The sequence below is a fragment of the Crinia signifera genome, chromosome 5 (genome assembly GCF_055691185.1).
Source record: "Crinia signifera chromosome 5, ASM5569118v1, whole genome shotgun sequence".
Taxonomy (NCBI): Eukaryota; Metazoa; Chordata; class Amphibia; order Anura; family Myobatrachidae; genus Crinia; species Crinia signifera.
In genome coordinates, this window is record NC_139221.1 from 276,349,913 (window position 1) to 276,377,847 (window position 27,935).

General features: G+C 42.0%; 1 protein-coding gene across 12 annotated transcripts in view; it reads left to right on the plus strand.

Moving 5' to 3' along the window:
- KMT2C (lysine methyltransferase 2C) overlaps positions 1-27,935 on the plus strand; it is a 218,964-nt gene that overhangs the window by 75,574 nt on the left and 115,455 nt on the right. For all 12 annotated transcript variants that reach the window (XM_083189044.1, XM_083189048.1, XM_083189054.1 and 9 more), the window contains exons 5-6: positions 3,411-3,556; positions 4,780-4,889. In XM_083189044.1, the coding sequence (XP_083045170.1) occupies positions 3,411-3,556; positions 4,780-4,889 (256 nt within the window). The remainder of the gene's footprint in view (positions 1-3,410; positions 3,557-4,779; positions 4,890-27,935) is intronic.

Below are 27,935 nucleotides of genomic sequence, written 5' to 3' on the forward strand. Positions count from 1 at the left end.
TGCAAAAACACACAGATCCGCAGCTTTCAGAGGACCCTATATATTTTTGTGTGTGAAATCAGGAGTTTTCACACACAACAATTAAATAGGAGATAAAACAAAGTGAGAAACCCCAGTTTTTTGGAGGTGCGGGTTTATCTGGGCTAATAGGATACCCCCATAGGTAAGAGCAAAATACGTTTCACATGATTACGAGTCAAACTGCCTTGAATGTTCTCTTCTGTCCCTGGCTGCAGAGCTCCTCCATGCAGATTATCTGGTGATTCTTCCATAACACACCTGGCACTGGTAGTTTGGTTGGAAGAAACAGGCTTCGTTGATAGTGTTTTGGTATGAGTGGTCTATCCCTGCAATAAAAATGACCCATTAATTTTTTGTATAACACACAAGTAGCCTATTATTCTTGGGGGCAATTGATTTATCTGGTTCTTTAAGGGAACTGTGTTGCCTTTTTAGATGTGCATTATGTGAATCTTGCCCTGGCTCCAGTGAAGCAAGTCATGTCCCAAGCTGGGCTGGTGACAGTGACAAACCACATCTGACAGCCTGATAAACTTTCAGCAGTGAAGGCTGAAATACTGTGCAAAATCCTTTTCTTCTTAAATGAACACTGCACAGAAATGCTGATTAATGACTCCGCTGATAACCTCTAAATGCATTTTACCTAGCAACCGTGCTGCCATTTCCAGCCAGGATTAAACATGTGCATTTATCGTCTAAACCTTTTCATGTTGCCTGTTGTATGGACAAGTTTTCTTGTGTTTCAGTTAATGTTTAGGAACTTTACTGGCTTATTCGTTCCGGAATATTACAGTGTTTTTTTTTTATTTAAGAATGACAAAAAGCAATAATAATGAATAATAGTCATTGTATTTTTTAATCCAAAAGGATGTGAGTAAAATAGTTGAAAAAAAAAATGTAATTGTACGCTGCACTCAGAAGCCATGGGGATGAATTCTGCCTGTCATCTGTGATGTGTACAGTGTTATATGTGCTCATTGTATGGTGAACTCATGTAACCTGACTGCAGCAAAACTGGAAAAACAGCATTTTTTTCTTTCCCAATATAATAAATGGAAAAAAAGGAATATGGAAATACAAGGGCGACGTGTAAGTAAGTTTTATTTCTATAGGGCACTTTGTAACAGGACACAAGGCCCAATACAGACATCAAAACAATGCACATAATACATAGGGGTATATTCGATGGCAACAGCTGAGCTATGACGGCGAGCAGTGCCTATTGCTCGCCATCATAGCCCACCCTCTGTATTCAACCCACCCCTGCACTCCGTTGTTTCCACCTCGCTGATTCTAAAAAGTGAGGTGGAAACTGCGAGTGCGGCTGTCAAAACGGTGAGGCTCGCGGCTATATGGAGCAGGGCAGTATCGCTAGGTGCACACTCCTCAAGGCGAACCTCGCCGTTCGGGGGAATCCTCACCGTCCCCTTGCCTGCCCAGTCAACAGTGATTGGCAGCAGGGCAGGCACTGAGTGAGGGTATAAAGAAGCAGAATGGGCCAGGAGTTCCTTTTATGAAAGTGGCAACCTACTGGAAGATTATCTTTCAGAAGCTGCACAGTGGGCATTTCTGACTGGTCGCATCGTACGTGACCATGCTCGGGATAGCCCAGCTTGGTGGTTAAGTGCTATGTGATATATATTGCGTTTAGGCTGCTTATCATTTATCCTCTCCTCATATTATGTCACGACCCCGGTCACATGCACCAGTCACTGCCTCCCACTATGACCACCGCACACATCCTACTACTTTGATCACTGCAGTGATCTTGGTGGCTTCAGGTCATGCTAACCTGCCAACATCGCAGCTGAGGGGGGCATGCTAAAAATAGGTGGCCTGGAAAAGATAAACTGTTGGTAGATCTTGAGGACCAATTTGAGCACAACTTATAGAAAAAATGTATTTGTTTGTCATCACCATTTAATAACAGGTTTTTATATAGCGCACCCAAATTCCATAGCGCTTTACAGAGCACAGTTATGAGCAAAAACACATACCGAATTACAGTACAAGACAGTTTATGACAAGTACATGGTTAATATGGATAGTTGCAACAGAGGACAGGATACTGAAGCAATCATCAGGATGGAAGAGGTTTATATATTCTAAGAAAGACACATGACGATAGAGGGCCCTGCTCATGAGAGCTTACATTCTAAAGGGGAGGGTTAGACAGACAGTGGTGACACAGAAGGGGAAGAAGTGAGTATAAACAGGTTAGGATGAGAGATGGTCAGGTTTTATGCAGGGGGGTGGGAAGAGGTCAGCTTAGTCTTTGTTATTTTAAGTAAAAAAAAGCGCTGGGTCATCCAAGAGTAGACAGCAGAGAGACAGTTGGAGATATGAGTGGGGATAGAGGGAGAGAGATCAGGAAATATGTCATTTGATGTGTCACTTGGGGCTGTAGGCCTTTCAAAAAATACTTTTGATTATATTAAAATAACCATGTGTACTTCCTTACTACAATACATTCAAGCCCACAAAGAGGGGTTTATTTCAGATATAACTTTACCTACTCAGACTGAATTCCATTTAAAAAGAAAGTCAACAGTGCCTAAGTAACATTCATGAAACCTGGGTTACACCAATGAACTTTGAGCAGTTTTGCACTGGAGTTGTTTGTGACCTATCAAGGGCATATACACATTAGTGTGTGTTGAACTCTGCCTCATTCACTAAGTTTACATCATGAAAACAGCTTGAATTTGGTGCAGTAATAGAGATGGTAAAATTCTAAACCAACTTTATTCTCACTACTCGTCACAAAAGGCGATGTTTCTACACATTTTTAATATGTTGCGACTACAGGCACAACACATTCACTTCTTTAAAAAAAAAGCCTCTAGTGGCTGCCGGTTAATATAAATCTATTTGAATATGGCCCACTGTGCTTAGCATTACTGCCTCACAGCCATGCGGTCATTTGTTCAGCATTACTGCCTCACAGTCATGGTCTGTCTATGGGAAGTCTGCATAATCTCCCGTTGTGAGCTTTTTCTAGGTGCTCCAGTTCTCTCCCAAAACATAGGTTAAATGGATTATGAAATAATGGAGAGTAATATGCAGGTGTGATATTGTGTTTGTATGTTAAGTTATTTACACATTATGCGGCCTTAGGACATGGACTGATATGATTGAATGAAGTACCAATGCTGTGTGCATTGAATATAATAATGTGTGGTTCTTTCAGCCGCTCGATTGTAGATTTTAATTGGTATTATTTATACATACTGTCATTTTTGTGCATCCGCGTGAATTATGTCATGCAGTTTGTGTAGATGGCAAGTTTGTATTTTATTTTTATTTTTGTATGAACACTTCACTTAGTGCTTTATGTTAAACGGTATAATTATATTGTGTAGTACAAATGTCTCTCTTCTCTTCATTAGAATAAAATCCTCTGAACACCATGCCACATACACAAGTGTAAGCACCCAAACAGCACCTGATGAACAAGGCAGCAAGTTCTGGGATGAGCTGTGTCAAGTTGGCCTCCCTTATGACATCCATATACAGTCCTTTTTTGAGTCAACAGGTACAGCAATGTCCTTTTATATTTGGAATTTGTCACTATATAATTTTTTTTTTGCTATTTATTATTATGATCTTTTAGTTAGATTGTGTTAGTGTCTCATGGGGATTAACAGTACAATAATAATTGAATATGTAGGAATTTTATTAACCCAATGTGACCGACAAGTGCTAGGTTGATTATGTAGGAGAACGGAAGGGTTGGGTAGAGAGGTTCACTGTGGCTAGTGAGTGAGTGAATAAAGAAAGTACTGATAACTTGTATGGGGGAAGTGGGATATGAGGCTAAGGAAGTAAATCAACACTCACTGAACCTGTACCCATCAAATGTGAAGACAATGGGGGATGGGAGCCTGGAACACAGGTTTTTTGTACTAGATCGCAATGTATCTAGTACAAAAAGCACGCTGCTCTAGCACATTGTATGCTTTTTGTGCTAGATGCTATGCAATCTAGTACAAAAAGTATGGAGTTAATCTCTCCCTGTATGGTCACTTTTAAGCCCTGTACACGTGTCGGTATTGGCTAGCATTGCTGGCTAAATGGTCACTGAGCGACCATATCCCCCATGTTTTCAAGGGAATGTCGCTACAGCCCTGTAATGGTTGCTGGTTGCAAGAGCATACTCCTGGGATTGAGACTTTTCACTGCTGACTTCTCAGTCAAAACTGAAAAGTCGCTGAAAAAATAACCCCGGTGGCGGTAGTTATCGGTGATCATGCATTATTAGCCCATGAATATGGCATACGTCAAAACATATGTTTAAAATAAATTCTTAACATCAGTAAAATATAAAGCCTCTTTTTAGTAGAATTCCTTTTCTATTCTTTATAACAGGGGTGGGGAACCTTTTTTGTGCCAAGGGCCGTTTGTATGGGGAATAAATTCTTTTGGGGCCATATGTAAAAATTTCTCTTCCAAATTGTCCTGCTGCAGCCGTCCCACGCTCCGGCGGCTTCCGCCGAATAGGACATGACAGCCCCCGGCTGCTGTTGATTAAGAGGAATCTTGCGAGAACTACCGACCTCTTGCGAGAATTGCCCTGTACTTAACTCACGGCAAAGCAGCTGGGCGGGTGGGAGGGCCACTCAGACCGGCTACAGGGGCCGCATATGGCCCCCGGGCCTTAGGTTCCCCACCCCTGCTTTATAACATGTTCTCCCCTCTGAGTTATGTTTTGCATATGAAGGAAAACATTCAATGTTAATCCCACATTTTATCTTTCAGGACACTGCTGGGCTCATCAGCGCTGTGCAGAGTGGTCACCAGGCGTGCACCAGTCTGAGGATCAGGGGCTGGTCAATGTGGACAAAGCGGTAGTCTCAGGGAGCACAGAGGTGAGACAGTTCATTGCCATCTTGTATATCATGCAAATAATTCTCATTGTCAACTCCGAGAGATTAGCACTGTTTTGTGTTTTTCCAGTTTGTATTACTATTCGGATTTAATTTCCAATGTATTTAATTATAAGAACTAATAAGTCGATCTAGATATATTCCAATGTAACAGGAATAATAAGCTGTAGAAAATTGGTTTTATTGAAAGATGTAAAATAAATCAAATTAAAGACTAATAACGTTATTAATGCTAGAAAGCATTTAAACATGGTTGATTAAGGTTTCTAATACATGATAAAAACATTTTTCATTAATGCAAAAAATAGAATAATTCTGGTTTACACCAAAAGTGTAGAAAAAAAAATCAACAAAAAAACATTTTTGTTAACTCCGCTGTCCTTGTTTCTGCAATGAGTACTACCTGAGCGCTAGCTTGACAAAGCACCTGCAGTAGGAGTTATGTTTTAGGTTACCTGATTATCTGCGGACAAGGTCATACCAATACGTTTTTGTAGCCGGTAAACTTTTTGCATTGGCAATATTGCCTATGGAAGAAAGTTGCGACTGTCCTATTAAGCTGCTAAATAAAATGTATCGTATCTTCTTTGAAATGTATTGACACCTTAACGTACATGTCATATGGAAATTAAAGTACAACCGCTTTTATATCGGTTTGTACATATCATGACATAAATTTACAATCCTCTAGCCCTGTCCCAATCCTAAAATGCCCTCAAACTGACGAACAAGTAACCCACAACATACTTTATTCTTTCCTTACTGATGCAAAGCTAAGTCAGAGAGAAGCCTTGTGTAAATAAAACACATCTACTGCTTTTTTTTATATCAAGAAAGAAGGTGGTGTGTGCCGAGTGCTACCATCTCTTGTCCTCGGGAAGTGCTGCTACATCTTTATAATAGCAGAACCTTTTGAAGTTGTAGTTGGAGCTTTCCAGTAAATAATGGTAAACCAAGGAAGAAAGACAACTGCAGCTATTTTAAGTTGTTTTACATCAGTGTTAAAAGCATTCTAAAGCCATCTATGCAACAGAGATGCTTCCACAGATGGGGAATAAGAAAGGGGAATTATAGCTAGGTAAGAGAAGGGAACATTGGCTTCACCAGAGCAGTCAACACAGCAAATTCTCTCAAAATCCTACCATGTGATGCTCCACCATATTGCACAGAATCCAGAAGGCAAGTTAAATCTCACAACTGCCATGAGAACAACCATATATAGCAGAATGCAAGACCCTTATCTGAACTCAAAGCGATGGCGCACTGCACCATTACTCTGGTTTGTAACGTTGCTTCTGACTGAAAATCTACTAGGATAGTGGTTCCAAATGTGGAACTTGGTTAGAATTTGGCTGTGGATCTAGGAGCACTGTCATAAAACTAAATACCTATAAAACAGAAAATAATCAAGGTTTTGGAATGACTAGACATCCATCCCTTTTAATATGTTGTGGCAGGACCTTTACAAAGTTGTGCGTAAATGCCCTCAAACGTTAATGAGCTGAAGCAGCGTTGTAGGCCAAATCTTTCAGACCCGATTTAAGGCTGGCAAGCAATTAATTTAGGTTCTTGCTGCTATAGATGCTTCTGCAAGCTACTGACTCATGGGGTGTACTTTCTTTGTACTTGCTTTATTCACACATGACTACTTTCTGTTTTGTTGTTGAATAAATAATGTCAAATTAAAATCCATTATTGTAACACAAGACTTGATTTACAAGATGTTAGTATTTCGGCATGACCAGATGATTGTTAATTATGTCCTGATTTTGTTAAAAGATTTATTTTTCTTTTATGTTTTTAAATTCACCGAGTGGATTTCATGTGTGATCCTAGCGGTAGTAAAAACCTCATGTGAGGTTGTGCGTAGGTATATGCAATTTGTTTCATTTCTATTTGGGCACTGACACAATCTTTTTTAGACTTTTTTGCCAACGTTTTGAAGTAGACTTTCCGCTTTAATTTTAAGGGTTGAAAAAAACATTTGCCTGGATGTAATACAGTCCGAGTTTGCGGGAGTTACGAGATGCCGGCTGAATTCCAATTTAAAAAAAAAATAATAATTATGACATACCTACCCCCCGAGATGGTTTTTCTTTACCTGGGTTTAGGTTAATCCTGGGTTCATCCACCACTGTAGGTTAATCCTGGGTTCATCCACCACTGTTGTCTTCTGTTGGTGTCCAGGCCTTTGAGTGTTTCCAGGCTCACCAATTCATTTTTTCAACTCCGAATTTAAAAAAAAAAAAAAACTCTTAATTTGGCTAGTCCTTATGTTCCCGCTATCTGACTGTTTTGTTTTTGCAGCCAGCATGTTTCACTTGCTTTGAGCTTTGTTTTTTCGAATCCACGTTGTCGGTTCACAGCATCAGCTTCCAAATGTAAATGAGACACTTTGAATCAACTCCAGGGTCCAAATGTAATACGGTGTGAGAATTAGAAAGTGAGAGATTTTGGGAGAGTTTTCCTTTTTTTTTTTTTTTTTTAAAGCGGCAATCATTTACACTCATACACCAGGATCATTTTGCCATGGAAATGATTTCAGCTTTAAAAAAAATGTTAAAACTCTCCCAAAATCCTCACTTTCTGATTCTCACACCCTCTTACATTGTGCCCCAGATCTTTTTCCTGATTAATTGAAATAACTAAGGTATGGCCCAGACCTGTCAATGCAACTGCTTTTGAGTCAAATGTTTAAATACTTTTGATAACGTGGGACTTCATATTATACAGTCACAGTTCCTAAACCCTACCTCCAATTTTGATATGAATACCCTCCAATTAAAATTTATAGTCTGCACTTTAACCCTATATTCATTATATTACTGTAACTTGAATGTCTTTTTTTTTTACAGCTAAAATAAAAAATTGTGACAATAAAATAATTTGGATTGCCAATTTCGCTGCCAATCCACGTGATTACCACATTGCCGGCAAACTTGTGGCCACTTTTTAAGGCATATTTTTGCCAATGCAAAAAAAGTGAAAAGGCACTGGTGAAAAATGCCTTCAATAGCTGCAAAAACGGGTGCAGTTGATTGGATTAGTTTTAAAATTGTATACCCCTCCTAAGTGGGTTCAGAAATACTGGAATGACACGAAACGAGTCAAAATATCCTGCTATTATTGATTTTCGGGAAAGAGGGGGGACTGGACTGCACACCATATTTTTTTATTTTTTTTTAACATTAGTTTTTATTGGTTTTATACATTAACAATAACAAACAAAATCATAAGGTACAGAAAGGGGAAGAGGGGAAAAAAAAAAAGGGTGACATTCAGGGGCGGGTAGCATAAAGGAGCAAAGTAAACACCATACATATGGATGCAATCATAAGTGTAAGTAGAAATCAACTTAAAGTAAACGTATCAGTCAAAAGGCACTCAAAGCAGTAAATAGCGCAGAGAGGCTGATCAGTAGAGTGTGATCAGTGTTCCTTCTGTGGTAGTCAGATATGAACTAAGGTCTGGAAGTCCAATATTCAGTCCATCCAAGCCATTTGATTAGAGGGTTGGAGGTCGAGGAGGAGTAACGCACTCCAGCTGATTCATATTCGCAGTGGCTTTGAACAGCTCGTTCGATTTGAGGGATAGTTGGGATTTGGGTGGATCGCCAATTCTGTGCAATCAGAGTTTTGGATGTTATTAGGATGTGGCCCATAACATATCTGTCATTATTAGTCAGACCTCCTTTATATATATGAAAAATTGCTACTTTTGGGGTCGGGGAAATAGGGATTTTCAAGACCGTTGAGATTAGTGTAAACACAGTTGTCCAGAAATTGGAAATATATGGGCATTCCCAGAATATGTGTAATAAGGAACCTACGTATCCACATCCCCGCCAGCATAGATTAGAATTACTGGGGTTGAATTTATGCAATAAAACTGGAGTTATGTATAGGCGGTGAAGTAATTTATAGTATTGTTCGGTATGGGAAATACATTTAGACACTTTGAAACAGATTTGGAAGATTTGGTGCCATTCCTCTTCATCTATAGTTTCGTTCAAATCCCGTTCCCACTTCAATAAAGAGGGAAATTTTACAAAGTCCGACGGTTCAACCAATAGATTATACCACCAGGTAATACCTCCTCTACTAGTCGCACAAGTCAGTTTATTCTTAATGTACAAAGGGATTGAGGACACGACATGGGGAGTAGGAGTCATATCGTATAGCCAATGCCTAAGTTGAAGGAATTTAAAAAAGTCCTTATGGGAGAGGGAAAACTGGGACTGGAGTTGTGCGTAAGATAACAAAGTACCTGCAGCTGTAACTTCAGCGAGTGATAGCACCCCTCTAGAGACCCACGTTGTAAAGGTAAGGTCCGGTATCTGGTAGGCTATGGCTGGGAGAGATAGTTGAGTACAGGGTAAAGAAATATCTGAGGATGCTTTCACTGTCTCCAACCAGGCCTTACGGGTATGTAGGACAGCGGAAACTGATACCAATGGGTGTATATCAATGGATGTGGGGAGCCACAGGCAGTCTGTGATTGATAAAGGGGAGATTAAGTTACATTCCATGGTCACCCACACTTTGGGGTCATCTATCACAAACCAGGCCCCAGTTTGGGAGAGAAGACTAGCAATTTGGTAATTGTGCAGGTCTGGGTACGCCACTCCCCCTGCCCGTTTTGATAAAGAAAGGGTCTTCCGGGCCAGTCTAGGTTTAGCTCCTTTCCATACATATTTACTAAAGGCTGAATGGAATTTATTCAACCAAGAGGTAGGGAGAAGAAGGGGAATGGTTCTGAATAAATATAGAATCTTAGGCAATAACATCATCTTCAAGGCCGCAATTCTGCCAAGCCATGATATGTGCAACATCATCCAATCAGTGGACATCAGCGAGATCTTGTGGAGAAGAGGGGTATAGTTTGCTTGAATCAATTTGTCTATTGTGGGGGTAATGTGAATTCCCAGATACTTAAGGCTATCAGCTTGCCAGGAATATTGGAATTTAGCTTGTAGAGATTGAAGGAGGTCAGGGGGGAAGTTAATGGGCAGTGCTTCAGTTTTGGAGCCATTTAATTTATAGTAAGACACTGCAGAGTATTCATCTAGGATCTTATGTATATTGGGTAGGGAGCACTCCGGGTTAATGAGGGAAAGAAGAACATCGTCAGCAAATAGGCATATTTTATATGACACACCCGATATTCTCGGCCCCATTACGGCTTCCGATGATCGTATAGTCTCGGCTAGTGGTTCAATGGCTAGTGCAAAAACTAAGGGGGACAAGGGGCAGCCCTGGCGAGTTCCATTGGAGATCAAAAAGGTGGAGGAAAGCAGACCACTTACAAACACTCTGGCTGATGGAGAGGAATATAGGGCTGATATGGATGTCAGTGCACGGCCCGTTATCCCAAACTTGCGTAGGACTGCATATAAATAGCCCCAGTGAAGTCGATCAAAGGCCTTCTCTGCATCCAAAGACAAAAGCAATAACGGCTCTCCGGACCCAGAGAAGGCCTCAACCAGATTAATCATTCTCCTGGTATTGTCAGGTGCTTGTCTACCCTGTACAAATCCAACTTGGTCTTGCTTAATGAGGGTGGGGAGCAGAGGGTTGAGTCTGTTGGCTATGAGTTTGGCGTATATTTTAACGTCAGAGTTAAGCAATGCAATGGGACGGTAGTTAGTTATAATAGCGGGGTTCTTCCCTGGTTTGGGGAAAGCAACTATCCTAGCTTCTAACATTTCTTTTGGGAAACTGCCTAAGGTAGATGCTTCATTAAATATTTGAGCCAAAATTGGGGAAAGGACGTCTTTAAAACAGGAATAAAATTTTGTTAATGTAGCCATCTGGGCCAGGAGCTTTTTCGGCTGGGAGGGAGTCAATAACTGAGGTAATCTCCTCCAAAGACCAGGGTTGTGCCAATGTATGAAGGGCATTCTCGCTAAGGGAAGGTAGATTGATTCGAGCCAGAAATTGATCTATGGCAGAGTCTGAGGGCTGTGTGGTTGCTGGGTCATCTGCCAAGTTGTAAAGGCCAGAATAGTAAGCAGCAAAGGCATTAGCTATATCTGCTGGGTTAGACACTTTAATTCCTCGGGAGTTCGCAATTGATCGTATGCGATCCTTTGCGAGTTTACCCCTCAGCTTTCTAGCGAGGAGTCTACCCGCTCTATCGCCTTGTATGTAAAATTTTTGTTTTAGTTTAGTTAAGGATCTATGAACATCCTGCAGGGCTAGGACATTCCATTCTTCTCTGACCCGTAGAAGCTCTTGATAAATTCTGCAGTCGGAGGGGGAAAGTTTATGTCTAGCTTCCAAGTCCGCCATACGGGATTCGACATCTGCTTGATGGGCATCTGCTCTCTTGCGTATGCGTGCAGCTGCCTGGATTGCGGAACCCCGGATGACTGCTTTTAACGCACACCAGAAGGTGTACGGAGACGTGTCTTCTGGTGAGTTTGTTTCTAGGTAGAGGGAAAGAGTTTCAGAGATAGACTGCCGTGCCTCTACATCCGCTAAGAGGTACTCGCCAAGGCGCCACGGGCTAGAGGGGGTCTGGGCAGAGGATAAATTCCAATGGAGACATAACGTAGCATGGTCAGACCAAGTAACCGGTAAGATGGAGGCCTTGGTAATTTGTTGTAATGTCCATTTATCTGAAAGGGCTAAATCAATGCGGGAATAAGTGCCATGGACTGGGGAATAAAAGGTGTAATCGCTTACATTTGGGTTTTTAGCTCTCCAGACATCGTAGAGATCGTATTCATGGATAATCCTTCGAAAAGCAGAGGATTGATTAGATGCCGAGTTATTGTTACGTCTATTGAGCTTCACCGATTTGTCTAAGGAAGGGTCCAATACTAAGTTAAAATCTCCCAGAACCAGAGCTAATCCCTTGCGGCATGCAGTGAGGGTGTTACAGAACTTTCTTAGAAATGGGATTTGCTTAGTGTTAGGGGCATATATGACCGCCAGTGTTACCTGTTTACCTTCTAGTTTCCCAATTAAGATTAGGTATCTGCCATCCCGGTCGGGGATCTGGCGTTCTAAAACAAAGTCACAAGACCTGGAGAATAGCAGGGCGACACCCGCCTTTTTACAGGGGCCATTGGATTGATAGCAATGGGGGTACGAGGGGCAGGAAAATTGGGTAGGGGAGGACTGGAGGAAATGGGTTTCCTGTAGAGCGACTACGTGGGCTTTCAACTTACTGAAATATCTCATTGCTAAACGTCTTATGTTAGGTGAATTGAGGCCTTTGACATTCAGTGACAACAATTTAACCATTTATACGATGAGTCGGGCATGTTACTTCACAGCGAACTCTAATCATAAAAAAGAAAGCAAAAGTGTACATAATAGAAATATCTAAGGTGAAACCAAGGGAAGGCAAAAAGACAGGGTGGAAAACACAAGGGAGCATAGGGGACTGAAAAAAAAAACAGAATAACTCCATGGAGGAGCTACCAAGGGTCACCGGCTTAGGTGACACAGTAAGGGCATGGGGGAATAGCTGACAACACCCTCACTCCCATGAGGGCTTAGAAGAAGCAAAATTTACTATATATAATAAGTAATCCTAATTCGTGGCCCTCACATTCCCATTAATCAGGTTAAGTAACGGCTTTTAATATAACAAGATGGTTGTGGTGGGCTTCTATAGCAAGGCTATCCTGTACTGCTCAATAATCAATGTAAAACAAAACATAGGGTGTGACACAGTGCGCTGCAGCGCATTCGTGTGTAACACTGTGAATTATATGTCAATCTACTTATAAGGTCCCTGTGCATGGTCGCAGGACTATCATAACGTGAGTCCGGATGAAGTGCGACATAAGAAACAAAAAAGCAGTCAGCAAATAGAGTGTTATTAATAGGACCAAAATATTCTTGTATGGGGGTTGAGAAATAGAGTCCAAAGTCCAGAGAGTAGCCTATCATTAGTTGGACTTGCCTGCTGTCGACCAGTCCTGGGCGATGTGCAACTCATCGGGGCTCCTCAAGGAGGGTACATCCAACTTCCAGGAGGCCAAGAGCTGTGAGCCCTCAATCGGTGAAGAGGCCACAAATGTAGAGCCATTTCTTCGGATGAGTAGCTTTGTAGGGAATCCCCATCTGTATGGGATATCAGCTTCTCGGAGGGCTTTTGTAACTGGGGAAAATGACCGGCGGAGAGCAAGGGTAGCCGCGGATAGATCGCCAAAAATCTGGAGGTCTCCTAAGGTAGATGCGGAGCGGCTGGGTGGTCTAGCAGCTTTGAGTATTGAGTCTTTGACATGGAAGTAGTGGAGTCGCATCAGTGTGTCTCGTGGAGCATCTTGTGGAGCGTTCCTAGCCTTTGGTAAGCGGTGGATACGGTCCAGGAGGAAATCTGTGATCTGTGTGGTCGGCATCAATTTCGTAAAGAGATCAGTCACATATTCTGTTAGGTCCGAGTTAGAGACGGATTCCGGGATGCCTCTTATTTTAATGTTATTGCGTCTTGATCTATCCTCCATATCGCAAATTTTAGACTGCAGGGCCCTCACTTCAGCCTGAACTCCCTCGTGGAGAACGAGAAGTTCATTGTGTGATTTGACCACTTCATCCATCTTGTTTTCAAGGTGGTCGGTGCGGTGTCCGACCGCCTCTATATCTTGTTGGCAAGATTGAAGCGCGGATTTGAATTCTGCTGACATGTCCATTTTGAACGAGGCCAATAGTTGCTTCATCAACCCAAGTGTGAGTGGAGCATCGTCCCCAGTAGGAGGTTGCTGGCCGTTGCCCGTCGGGTTGGGGTCAAATGGTGCACTGAGTGCGGACAACGGAGACGTACCCGTGTCCTTTTTTGAAGCGTGCTTCGAGCCAGGAGACTGAGATGAGGTTTTAAAAAAGCTTACTGGGGGGACTCCAAGCGGTTCTTTTGCTTTTTTAGGGGACATGGTTATTGCATAAAGTGTAACGCTGTAGCGAGGTACAAAATGGTTTGTGGTTCAAGTACAGGTTGAGACTGGTCCGCAGGCAGGTACAGCTTTGGTCAGTGATACATAGGCACTTAAGTATAGGTTTCAAGTCATATCAGAGTGAGAGAGTGTGTCAGCATCCTTTTAAGGCATTGAGGATGTCATAATGAAGGATAGCAGGACATATGAATCAGAATATCCGATGGGGGTACCATGCAGCCCACGGGTGCAAATGGGGTGGCCGTGCCTGCACTGGCCACACTTTATCTCTGATCCTTTACTGCAAAGGGTTTAGGCTTCAGGGAGAGGCAGGGGTAAAGGGGCTTTATTGGTTTTATTCTTGCAGCTGGAGGACTGCAGGTGAGAGCAGTCCTAGACAGCAATGTGAGGGGGTACAGTGTGCAGGTCTTCACACTATAGCTGCAGTTTGGGCAGCAGGATCCAGGATCCAAGATGGCCGCCGCAGGATGTATGACTGTGGAGTTGCTGAACTCCACTCACTTGTGGGGGTCCCGGGGCCCTGCTGCCGGCTTGCAGAGGGCTGCGCTGGGTGTGGGGGGGCCCTGCTTACCTCAATGAGCCGTTTCTGGGCTTCCAGCGGGTCCCAGATGCGGAGTTAGCCGCGATCCGGCCACGGAGCTCGGCCGCCGGCTGAGTGAAGAAATTGAGGCCGCGGCTTGGAGCTGGCGGTAGGCCTCAACCTGCCGGGAGTGAGCGCACGGACCCCCGGCTGCGCAGGAAGATCACCCCAGATCCGGAGGGTCCCCGCTGGGCAGGCGAGTGATGAGGGGTGGGTACAAGGCAATAGGGGGGCCAGAAGTAGATTTTAGGGGGTCGTTTTTGCAGGAGCTGTAAGCATTAACGTCCTGCTTCCTCCGCAGCTAGGCCACGCCCCCTGCACACCATATTTTTAAACATAATTTGAGGTGCTACCAAGGCTTCTAGTACCATACAGGAAAAAAGAGAACAATACTGATGCACACTCTAGGTGCTAAGAGCACTGATAGTAAAAATAATTTTGATAAACTCTAACAATTAACATGGAGTATAATTGAAGTTCTTAGCACACATTTGTGCAAATATGTTGGCCCATCCACCGCGTCCAGGTGAAAGTCATTAGATGGGTCCCTAACATTTCTAATACTAGCACCTTATATAAATGTATCCAGGTCTTACCTTCAAATAGAGCCCATATTAACATGTAGTCAGCAATGTAGGAACCTGTGCTAATTAAAACACCTGAGGGTAGATGGGAGGGGTGCCAGTGCCAGAATGAAGGAGCCTTACCTTCAAGTGTACAATATATACACAAATATTGGGGAAAGAGGGGGGGACTGGACTGCAAAATATTATTACTTATATACTTATTTCCATATAATACTTTTTGAGGGCCTGTACACGCCATGTGTCAATCATCTGTTTTTTTTTTTTACCCTTTATTGCACATTTTCCCCAATGTTATATCGAGATACATACCTCAATTTCCTTCTAGGTCACTCCACTATACAATAGTGAAAATGCCATGCAAATTTGCATAGTAGAAATGGCTAAATAAAGACTTGCATCCATCTAGTTCAACCTAGGTTTTTATAGCTTATCCCTTGGTGTATAGTATGTTCTGAAAATTTTAAAGAAAGATTATTATTATTATTTGTACCCATGGATGTTTTTAACCCAGTGGTTCTCAAACTGTGTGCCGTGGCACCCTGGGGTGCCTTGGGGGACTTGCAGGGGTGCCCTGGGTTGATGGTCCAGGACCAATTCAAGTTATTAATGTCAAATATAATTGTCAAATTATGGACAAACAGAAGTAAATTTTTCCATTACCACATAACTGATCCTAAGGACGAGATATAAACACAATATATTTAACTTAATATTCGTTTCTGACTTTCTCAATGAGAAACCTTTAGCCTAGGGGTGCCACAAAAAAAATTCTGATGCTTCGGGTGCCTTGATTCAAAAAAAGTTTGGGAACCCCTGTTTTAACCAATAAATATTTATCCAACCTTATTTTAAACTTATTTATTGTCTCTGCCGACACCACTTCTCCCGGAAGAGAGCTCCAAAGTTTGACTGCTCTGACCGTAAAGAATTTTCTTCTTCTAAGGGAACAAAAACTTTTTTCTTCTAATATAAACTCATGTCCTCGATTCCTTTCTAGCAGTAAAAAGGGTGTTTGACAGTTCCTTATATTGGCCCCTGATATATTAGAACATGTTGAGCATGTCCCCCCTTAAACGTCTGTTCTCTAGTGTAATACCTCAGCTATTCTCCAGTCTTTTGGTACCTTACCTGATGATAGTGAATTATCAAAAATGTAATATAGAGGGGTCGCTAGTTCCTCCCTTATTTCCGTTAGTACAATAGGTAGAATACCATCTGGCCCTGGTGATTTGTTTGTTTTGATTTTACTGAGCCTCAATAATGTCTCCTCAGTCGTGAAATCAATATTGAGATCCAACTTGTTCGTCCCATTTGTGGTACATGTGCGTTCCACTGCCTGCTCTCCCCTAGTAAACACTGATGAGAAGAACCCATTTAGCAGTTCTGCTTTTCCCTTATCCTCCGTAAAATTCTTACCATTGATATTGGTTAATGGGCCCATATTATCTTTAATTATTCGCTTACTATTTATGTACTTGAAAAACTTTTGGGGTTGGTTTTGCTTTCATTGGCTATGCGCTCTTCATTTTCCCTTTTAGCTACTTTGATTATCCTTTTACAAGTTTTGTTTGGTTCTTTGTACTTGTTGAACGCCTCTTCATTTACGTTATTTTTATAGAATTTAAATGTTTTTGTTTTATTGTTGATTGCTGTCCTTTCTTTTGTCCAACCATGATGGCTTTTTTGTTGTTGAATTTACCCTTGGTATGTATTTAATAGTTTATGATTCGAGCACATTTTTTAGTGTATCCCACATTTCCTCTGCATTTTTCCCCTCCAATACCTCTTCCCACACAATTTCTATTAGGGCTTCCCTGAATAATTCAAAGTTAGCTTTTTTGAAGTTTAGTATTTTTGCCAGTCCTTTATGTTGCAGTTTACAGAAGTTGATTTCCAGTGAAACCATGTTGTGGTCACTGGTCCCTAGATGTTATTTGTTAATACTAAATCCAGTGCCTCTTTACGAGTTGGAGCTTCTACCGTTTGTGTGATAAACTGATCTTTGAGTAAGCTTAAGAACCCACTGCTTTTTGCTGTTTACATGTTTCTTTTTCCACCGTAATTAATACCTGCCCCTGATCTGATGATTGTTTGATTTGGTTTAATAGTAGAGACTCGTCCCTATCATTCATCCACTAGTTTTTTCATGATGCCAGAGCAAAAAACGAAATTGTCTCCATAATTCATAAACCGTTCCTAGAAGTAGATTTCTCTACCAAAAAATTTATATTGTTTCCATGTACAGTCACAACCGGCTTTAAATGTTTGGTACTTGTGTAGTTTCATGGCGGCACTGCCCGCGGATCACATCGTACGCAAATCGCATGTAATGCGATTTTAGCACACCCCACTATACATGTTTAGCACACCCCCACAATCCATGTCACCCCGAACCCCAGTATGCGTCTTCCCGGCCTGTTCATACCCCCACTATCCACATCGGCGTGGGGTTGATTTTATACAGTGTGGCGAGTGCAACGAGGGGACGGGAAAACTTAGCCGGAAGCGTGGCGAGCGCACCAACGAGGGGAAGCGGAATACACGTCAAGTAATCCACGTCCCCTCGCGGGGCTCGCTGTGCTCACCACGCTTCAGCCTCGGTAGCTCGCTGTGCTCGCCACACTTTATAAAGTCAACTCCATGCAGACGTGGATAGTGGGGGTATGAACAGGTCGGAAGGATATGTACCGCATCCTCTCGCTACACTTCGGGTGCCGTGGATAGTGGGGGTGTGCTAAGTTATAGTGGGGGGGGGGGTGCTAAATCGCATTGCATCGCACATGATCAAATCGCACACGATTCGCGAACAGTGGCGACTACACATTTCCCATCGCATTGCACGCAAATCGCATGAGATGCAATCTGTGCCGCCGTGAATCTACACAAGTACCAAATGTGGTACTTGTTACCTAGAACGGCGCCCACAATATTGATCCTAGGCATCGCAAGGAAAAAAATTGCGTCGATCGCATGCGATTCGTCCGGCGCGATTTTACATAGGGAACAATGTTAAATGGATTTTACATAGGGAACAATGTTAAATGGCCCAATTGACCCGATTTCACATAGGGAACAATGTTAAATGGCCCACAGACCCCAAATACCCACCCTGAAGTGTGAAATGGCCCCCCCCCCAATTGTTAACGCCACCCCACGATCAACATCAACCCGAAGCGCGGCGAGCCCGCGAGGGGCGGCGGTACGCGTCCTCCGACCTTTTCATACCCCCACTATCCACGTCGGCGTGGATTTGAGAATAGAAAGTGTGGCGAGCCAACGCGGATACCTTCACAGGTATCCGCGTCCCTGCGCGGGGCTCGCTGCGCTCGCCACGCTTCGGGCTCGATGGCTCGCTGCGCTCGCCACACTTTCTATTCTCACCTCCACGCCGACGTGGATAGTGGGGGTATGAAAAGGTCGGAGGACGCGTACCGCCGCCCCTCGCGGGCTCGCTGCGCTCACCACGCTTCGTGTTGATGTTGATCGTGGGGTGGCGTTAACAATTGGGGGGGCCATTTCACACTTCAGGGTGGGTATTTGGGGTCTGTGGGCCATTTAACATTGTTCCCTATGTGAAATCGGGTCAATTGGGCCATTTAACATTGTTCCCTATGTAAAATCGCGGTAATCGCGTCGGTCGCATTGCATGCATTTTTTGCTCGCATGCGATGCGACCGACGCGATTTAACTTTTACCATTCATTTCTATGTGAAATCGCGGGCATCGGTCGCATCGCATGCCATTATAATTGCATGCGATGTACATGCGATGCCTGCGATGGGCGCCGTTCAAGGTAACAAGTACCCCAAATGTTATCTATACGAGGGTAATTTAGCCCTTTACTATTAAGGCCACTTGGCAAGCTGTCACAAAAGAGTAGTTTTCTCCATGCCAGAGTTATTCCGTCTGTCTGTTCTAGCTGAAAGGTTGTTTCAATTGGGTACCACAGGTCAAGACTGATGGAAATGACTGTATGTGTAGATTTTGTGCTTTTTCTTTTCTGTGCAGTCAGAATCTACATGGCTCTATTTTCAGTCTTTTTACCTTTTGGAATGCTCCCAATGTGGTGCCAGCTGCTCCTGGAATGCCCACATGTCTGCAAGCAGGTTATAAAGCTGTGAGGAATTCTCTAGAAAGTTGCTCTGCTTCCCACATCATTAAGTGTGTTTGGTTTGCCAAAACATCTGCATAGTGTGATTTATACAGGTATGAGTGCAGATGAGCATTCAGCAATCGTTAGAAGAACAGCTGTTTCCAGGGCTCTGTATGGGGGAATATGCGCAGCTTATTCTTTTCATTATCTCCCGGTTTATACTATAGCTAGGTTAGCATTATTAGTAAGAGTAAAATACCCAGCTCTAACAAGTAATGAGCACTATAAAACGATTACTTGTTTCAGATAAACACGCATCTATTCAATAAATTCAAATATATGAAATCTATTAAAGAAATGACAACCCAATCGGTAATTTTAAGTATATGCTACTGGTATATTTAAACTAATAATCCAAATGTTAAGTTAAATACATTTTATATTTATTTAATAAAGAATATAAAAATAAAAAGATTTAGGAGGGTATTCAATTGCTGTTGCCAATTGCTTTACAAAAAAAACCCCCGGTCTTTTAAGTCCAATAGTATCATTTTGGTTTTGGGCCTTAATACATGGGATCTGGGATTGCCTTTCTGGGCCCCTGTGATATTGTGTAAAAATGGGTCTTGAAGAGATGCTAATGGGCACACAAAGCCTAATCCCCGATAATTGCTGACGGTCATGGCTAATTGAACAGCCTCTGGCCACAGTTTCATATAGAATACTTTGTATCAACAAGCGAGGATCAGATTTTATTTTCCATTATAAGTCAAAATTAGTACGTAGTGATCAAGTTGTTAACGTTCACAGGAAATGAAGAACGTTTTTTCTGTGGATCTCTCCTCACTTTTAGGAGCACATGCCAAGTCCCAATAGCGTGGTATTTGAAATCCAGTGGTGAACTTTGTACAGGTAAAGCGCATCAAATCATATTGGCACTACCTGGTACTGATCTCTATGGGCCGAATTCAATTACTGTGAGCTAATTGATATGCTGGGGCTATTCAATTACAGCCGGTGGCAGTCTGCAGGCTACAATTAACACAGATTTCTGTTCAAGTTGGAGGTGGTTTGAACAGAAATTCCCATTAACAGCCCTGATCATGGGTGCCATGAAACTGTTAACCCGTAGTTCCAAGAACTTATTCCAGGTTCTGTGGGTTAACGCACACAAAAGGTGAAGTTGCCATCTGAGGGGCTGTAATTGCATTATTGCCTCACAGCACTACGGTCATAGGTTTGATTCCCACCATGGCAGATTTTGTATATTTTTCCTGTGCTTGCGTGGGGTTATTCCGGTTTCCTCCCACATCCCAAAAATATACTGATAGGTTAATTGGCGCCCATCAAAATTAACACTAGAATAAATGTGTGTTGCGTGTACATTGGGTCCACGCAGGGAATATAGATTGTAAACTCCACTGGGACAGGGAGGGATATGAACGAGATTATGTTAAGGAAGATATTGAATGTGCAAATTTCTTCTAGGAGCAGAGTGTTCAGAGGAAAATCGTTTCTTTTGCAGCATTGAAAACAAATGTACGCCTATTCTGTTTCTTGGTTTTGTTTGTTTGGGAAGCTGCTTAAGTTGCAATTACTTGCTTTGCTTCACATGAATGTAACGTGTAATTTAGACGAGGTAGGCTTTACTCTGTGATTATTCTCCTGGAGGTAGACAACTGTTCTTTTATTTAACTGTATTTTTTCTTAAAACCTAAATGGACATATCTTCCGTAATCCGCCTCAACTATGTACACAGGGAATACCTGGTTGTTCCTAAACATTAATTCAAAGTGGTGCAGTTTGAGCTTTCGCTGCACTTTTTTTAAATTGAGTTGCTCTGGAAGTGATAATGCAAGCAGTGCGCATAGTGGATGTAGAGCAGGCAGGAACGCTGGCGAGAGAAGCAGAGTCCGTGATATCCGTTTGTACCACCATTTGTTTTCTGTTTTAAGCAGAGCCGCATGATGGATCTGTCCCCGTGTAAAGGTCAGAGCAGGCACAGCGTTCATTCATGTGAGAGACGTAAAGGTTAAAGGAGGGGAGAAATAGGTAAAACTCGAAGCAGAACAGCCCAATCCTATTCCTCACAGTTATGTTAGCCTATTAGGTGCCTTCATATTCTCGCTTCATTTAGCGACACTGTGAAATGTCAGCTGAACGGAGGCACCAGAGGTGATCTAGTTATTGTTCTCATGTCTACTTAGCTTAGCTTTTTAATTGGCACACGGGCAATTTGTGGCCATCTACAATTACTCTTTTTTTTTTCTTAGAATTTTATCGGGTTGAAGTGTAAAATACAAGAGGCTTAACCTTTTCCATACATGTGTATAAACACACACACACGTACGTGTGTGTGTGTGTATATATCTATATCTATATATCTATATATATATATATATATATATATATAGTGTGTGTGTGTGTATGTATATGTGTGTATGTATGTATATGTATGTATGTGTATGTATATATATATATATATATATATATATATATATATATATACTCGAGTATAAGTCTACTTTTTCAGAAAAAAAAATTATGCTGAAAAAGCCCCCTTCTGCTTATACTCGAGTGAGGGTCCCACTTGAGTCAATAAAGGTGCCTTGGCTTATATTTGGGTCGACTTATACTCGAGTATATACGGTATATATCCATGTGTGCGGCACTCCAAACTGCTTCACTCGGTCGGTTAATTAAAAAAAACTCTTTAATGCAGCAACATTTTAATATATCAACTGTATCGTCATCAGGCCTGATATATATAGATATATATCGTGGTGGTAGGGCGGCACTCCGGCGACTTTGAAATGCAGGAGACAGACGCCTGCTTATATGTAATCTAAGTCCCCTGTTAGATGGGACCCGGTTTTAGAAATGGAAAAAAAGGGGGGTTCAGGGTGCGCTAAACTGTACTACTACGCTCCTAAAGTAGAAATGCATTTCTACTTTAGGAGCTGAGCAGTACACATCACTTTCTTTGGATCACCAATGCCCTTATGTGTTTCCATCATAGTTTGAAGGCCGTTATCTCGCCTGAAGAACCCTGGTAGTTCTTAAATAACATCAACTGGTGTATATCTTGATTGATACATAATAGATCCACGGGATCCAAAACCTTCGGATCACTCTATTCCTTTGAAGAAACCCAGTCCCAATTTATGATCGTGTGATTATCATAGTACACTGTTGTACTGTGCCCCTGATGAAGTCATGTTCATGACGAAACGCATTGGACTAATGGGCTAATTACGATATTCGGCTATATTGAATGTCAACTTTATAAGAGGATACCTTCTGTTGTTGATTCACTGAAATTGTATCACACAAACCTTTATTGTTTACTGCTATGCCCTGAGGGCATTTTTATTAAATGTAATTTTTTTTATTGTGACTTGAACTTATTCTTATTAATAAGATAAGGTGGTACTTATATGTTAGTTGGGCGCCCACTAAGCTATTTGCTTAGTGGGCTATTCTGCGTAGGAAAATCAAATGCGATTTTCCTATGTAATTTATTCACTGCTCTCTTAGCCCCGGAGGATCGCATTGCAGCTCCCGCAAAATTGCATGCGATTTTATAGCGTGTACGATGCCATGACATTAGGTATACAATTATAGCATTGTATGACATACAATAAGGTTTTAGGCAAGCCGCCCCCCTCCTTTGAAGACAATTTCCCTTTACTATGTTAAAACTCTTGATATATTTGAAGACTTGACTAAGTCATATCCATAGCATTCCCTTAGTGGGCAAAAATGTATCCAGTTTTTATGTAAATTCATTAACAGTAGTGGCTGTAACCACCCCAACCGGCAAGGTGTTCCAGAATTTTACTGCTCTAATGGTGAAGAATCCTCTTCTTAATTCAGTACAGAATTGCTTTTCCTCGAGCCTCAGTACATGCCCATGTGTCCTAAGTATAGGCCTGTTTAGTGTGTGCTTCTAGAATCATGGAACCTGCACTCACCAAGTTAAAAGTTACAATCTCTCTATTCTTTATTGAAGTATAAGGTGGTGGTTCTCCTTGAGTTACATTTTACACTGACCATTACCAAAGTGCGTTCTCCACTATCACTCTGAAATTTAAGCATGGCCATTGCTATACATGAACTATGCTTAATGTATAAAATTATTTTGTGGAAGTTCAGAGTAGTGGAAATGTTTTATTGACTGAGTTATTTTGATTGCTGCTAAAAAGAGATACTCTTGGGGGGGGGGGGGGGGGAGGGAAATTTACTTTTTATAGTAGTCTACAATTTCTGAAATATTCTTATACTTCTTTTCTTCGTAATTGAATTCCTTTGGCATTAAACAATTATTTTGTGTTGGTCTGTTTGCTACACTGCTTCAGTGAGTGCACTATATCTGCTCTGTATGTAGGTTTTTGTTTCACTTTTGAAATCCTCAACCGCACTAGAAAACTTTGCAACTTGTCTGTGTACGGTCCTGTTGATGTGTGTGGGTGTAGTTAACACAACAGGAAGTTTTTTTACTATTCCCCTTTTACCCAGCTAACAAAACTACTGCAGAATCCACATACAGAGGTTGGTTGACTTGTCCTGTCTCGTGAGTTTTGTCCTTACCAGTTATGCGCTGGACCGCTAGTCACCCTTGGGTCATTTTTCTTTTACCATTACGTGGGTCACTGTATGGGATTGATGCATATGTTGTTTGTTACCTTTTGCTTTATAATTGCCATCCCGGCATTGCCCATTTGTCCATCCTGGGCCGGCAACATTATTTTTAAGTGCTAGTACTAAAATCTCACACGTATTGAAAAAGGTATTTAAAATGAACATGATACCTTATGCTGGGTACATGGGAAGGATGCGTTGTCCATTTGGATATATTGCACTGGCATATCACCCATATTGCTCGTTGTGTATGCACGATATGCACACATGCTCTCTGTCCTTCATGAACATCGCTCAAGTGTGTATGGGCAATCTGGATTCACAGGGATTTGTTCTGATGTTGGACAGAATCAATGTCTCCAGTAATTACCCAGCTTTCGTCTGTCTGAGATAAATATGGGTTCCTATTCGTATTCGTTTTTTACTTTATTTTTTTTTACATCTTTTTGCAGATTATTTGACCACTCATTGTGTATATGCAGTCACTAGCCACGGCCACCTCTGCCTGAGGGAGTGCAAGCTTTCTATATGATCTCTTTAGAAGAAATTGATGGTACTCTGCATTTATGAGTGAGAGTAATGCAGCCGTTTGTATAACACACTTGTTTTGCTTCTCCTTCGACCCAATTCCCATGCTAGCGTCGTGCAAAAAATGATTATTAGTTTAACGTGCAGAGCAAGCGAATGTGAAATTAAAAAGCAGATGGCAAAGAATTATTATGTCTCTCCTTAATACTGGCTGAGCAGATTATGCAGAATTGTAAAAATGTCATCACACTTTGTAAACACGAAGGCAAAGTGAGTTTGCTGGGCTTCACATCTGTTTTGGGACATTGTTAAATGGTTAGAAAAATCAATGCTGATCTGAGCTAAGCATATTAATCTAGGAGATCTAATTAACTTAACAGTTATGACTCCTGGTAGATGCATGACTCATGCGTCATAAAAGGCCTGACACAGATTTGGCAGGTGAGGCAGCGCCGGCTCTGGAGCCTTTGAGCTGTAAACCTATTTTTTTTTGTTTTTTTAAGGTCTGCAATTAAGGTGCATCGACAGCTCGGAAAGCTTCAATAATGCTAATGGTGTAATTCTGCTACATTATTCATTCAGCAATGCTTTCTGTGTGTTTGCATATGGCAACGGTAGTATAAACTTATAGGAACTGTTCTGTTCCTGAACGAAGATAAAGTCATGTTCACTTGTCAAATAGAATTGATTTGTACTTGAGGTTTTAGAAATAAATACCTTACATTTGTTAAAGAAATACAAGACTGGCCAGTGATAGCATTGCCCTTTTTAAATACCAGGAATAAGTGCTGGGTTGCTTCATAAATAAACCCATAAGACGCTGCATTCCATGGGGTAAGGTACTTTTTTGTTTTAAAAAATTAAACGTAAGCCAGGTGTATTGTGTACTGTAATGTCTCTACAGCACAAAGGCGTTTTCGGTACTAATACAGGTTGAGTATCCGGTATCCGGACATCCCTTATCCGAATTATTCCAAAAAACGGGGTTTTTGGAATCATTCAAATTTTTTTGTTGTTTTTTTTAACCCCCTAACCCTCTTTTCATACTTACCAAGTCCCCGGGCGTCCACAGCAGGCCTCCGGCATCTTCTCCAGGGTCTCCAGCGGTCCCAGGAATGCATTGCGCGACTGTGTGTGCGCGCGCCGGTGACGTCACCGGTGCGCGCGCACACTCGCGCAATGCATTCCTGGGACCGCTGGAGACCCAGAGAAGATGCCGGAGGCCTGCTGTGGATGCCCGGGGACTGCGTGGACGCCGGGGGACCACCGGACACCATCAGGGGACAGGTAAGTATGCTTTAAAAAATATATTCCAAAAACCGAAAAATTCCCCTATCCGGAATGCTCGTGGTCCCGAGCATTTCGGATAGGGGATACTCAACCTGTACTTGTGTATAATGTAAACACTGTTGGTGCAACAAATATCATTGTCTTAATAAAGCTACAAAATGTTCCAATTCCTGTTAAGTGTTACATAAAACACACAATCCTAAAAAAAATAGATATCTAGATTTAAAGGTGCCCATACACGGTACAGCGGGTGCGATGAGATGCGCGCTCCCGTCACACATCCCATCGCACAGTTCAAAAAGTATCTGCTGCACATATTTTTAGTTCAAGATCTCATCTCATTGCATTGCAAAACATATGCGATGCGATCTAGTCCACATTCCATACAATAATTGTACCGTGTATGGGCACCTTTAAGCCTGGCTCACTTGTATTATATAAAAAAAATACTAAGGTTCATTGAATGTTTAAAGTTTTGGAACACAGTGTTTGTTCTTCCAAGTAGGTTTTACCATACCTACTAGCTTAGCGAACCTATTGCAAACCAATGGGGCAATTGAGAAAATCATCCATCCATCCATCCATCCATCCAATCTTACACAAATAGTATATATATATATGATTCATTACATAATAATTATGTTCCTTTTGCTTTCCAAGCACAGAAAGATTAACCCTTTGAGTGCCAATGGTGCTGTAAGATGTGCAAATAATCTTTAAAATGCTAGGGCCATAGTCAGTGGCGGATTCAGGGGGGGGGCACCTGGGCACGTGCCCCCCCTGTCATTTCATTTTGTAGTTGAGGACCAGGGCTTTCCAACGAGCCCAGCCCCGTGTCTCTAGCCCCCCGGGAACCAGAGATATCGCCTGGCAAAGCTGTAACGTTTTTTCCCCCATAGGATAATATGGGACCCGTCAATTCCGACCCCCACCCAGTTCCGACGGCTGCCAGTGCCCCCCCTGGCATCACAGAAGCTTGTGGTTGGTCTCATTCAATTCCAAATCGCTGGGCCTTCAATATGATATCAGGCTGGTCCATATCGGTCAATCGGTTCTAGAGATATTACGTGTAAACTAATTTTTTTATTTTTGAAATGTAATTTCATGGCTGTTCATGTTCTTTGAGGGCAGATTACTCTGGAACCAAACGTTCCAGTTTCACTGGACCAAAATCATTCAAAGCCCACTCAAAAGTTCTTCAATATGATACTTGTCTCATGTAAATGGGTCAGTTGGTTCGGAAGATATAGTTGGTTAAATAAGATAACTGGTTAAAGGGGGGGAGGGGTGGTTTTCACTCCCCCTCACACAAGAAAATGCAGGGACTAGGCTGGTGTAAAAGGGGCCAACCTGGGAATGCATTTTCTGGTGTGAAAGGGGTATTATTTCAAATAGCCTGGACCTGCAGTGCTCTGAATACAGCCAGGCTCTGCCACTGTCAGTGGCTATCACTTCTGCCTGGCGGCTGTCCCCCATTTACCACGAGCATGTATTCCCCTTGGCAATGAGCATGGAACCTCTGGCAATGAGCATGGAACCCTTGGCAATGAGCATGTAGATAAGCAGCACTTATGTAGCATACTTTTTAATAGGCATTATGGTGTTTGACATAATGGATATAATGGTGTGTAACTTAACGTGTAATGGACATTATGGTGTAAATGTTTAATGAGCGCCTTCGGTAGACAATGTTCCTGTTTATGAAACGTATTGTGAATTTTGGCTTAATCTGTGTGGCATTATGTGAATTTTGTCACAATCCGTGTGGCATTATGTGAATTTTGGCTCATTCCATTTGGCATCATGTGTAAGGGGCAAGTATAATGGGGTCTAGTATTTTGTTGCATAATGTGTAGAAGTTGTATATGGTGTTGTACACTACACTCAAGGACACGCCCCCTGTTGAGTGGCCACACCACATTTCCCGGAGCGCGCCTTCGGCGCGCGCAAAACCACATCCTTCACTTTTGTCACCATGGTGGGCCTGCGTACTTTAAATGCCAGGGCCTATTTTTAATCCCATTCCCACCCTCTCTCTGCCGCTCTCTTAGCATGTACACTGGCACCACTAACACCGCCCCCCCCCACCTAAACCCTCTTTTATCATGGTGCCCCCCCTGTCATTTTATCCTGGATCCGCCCCTGGCCATAGTCAAAGAATATACCCACACCTCCGTGTTTTCATTTGTTGTGCGAGTGCCGCCGCCACCCTACATACATACATACATACATACATACATACATACATACATACATACACACATATATATATATATATATATATATATATATATATATATATATATATATTATTTGTGTAAGATTCATTACATAATAATTGTTCCTTTTGCTTTCCAAGCACAGAAAGATTAACCCTTTGAGTGCCAATGGTGCTGTAAGAGAT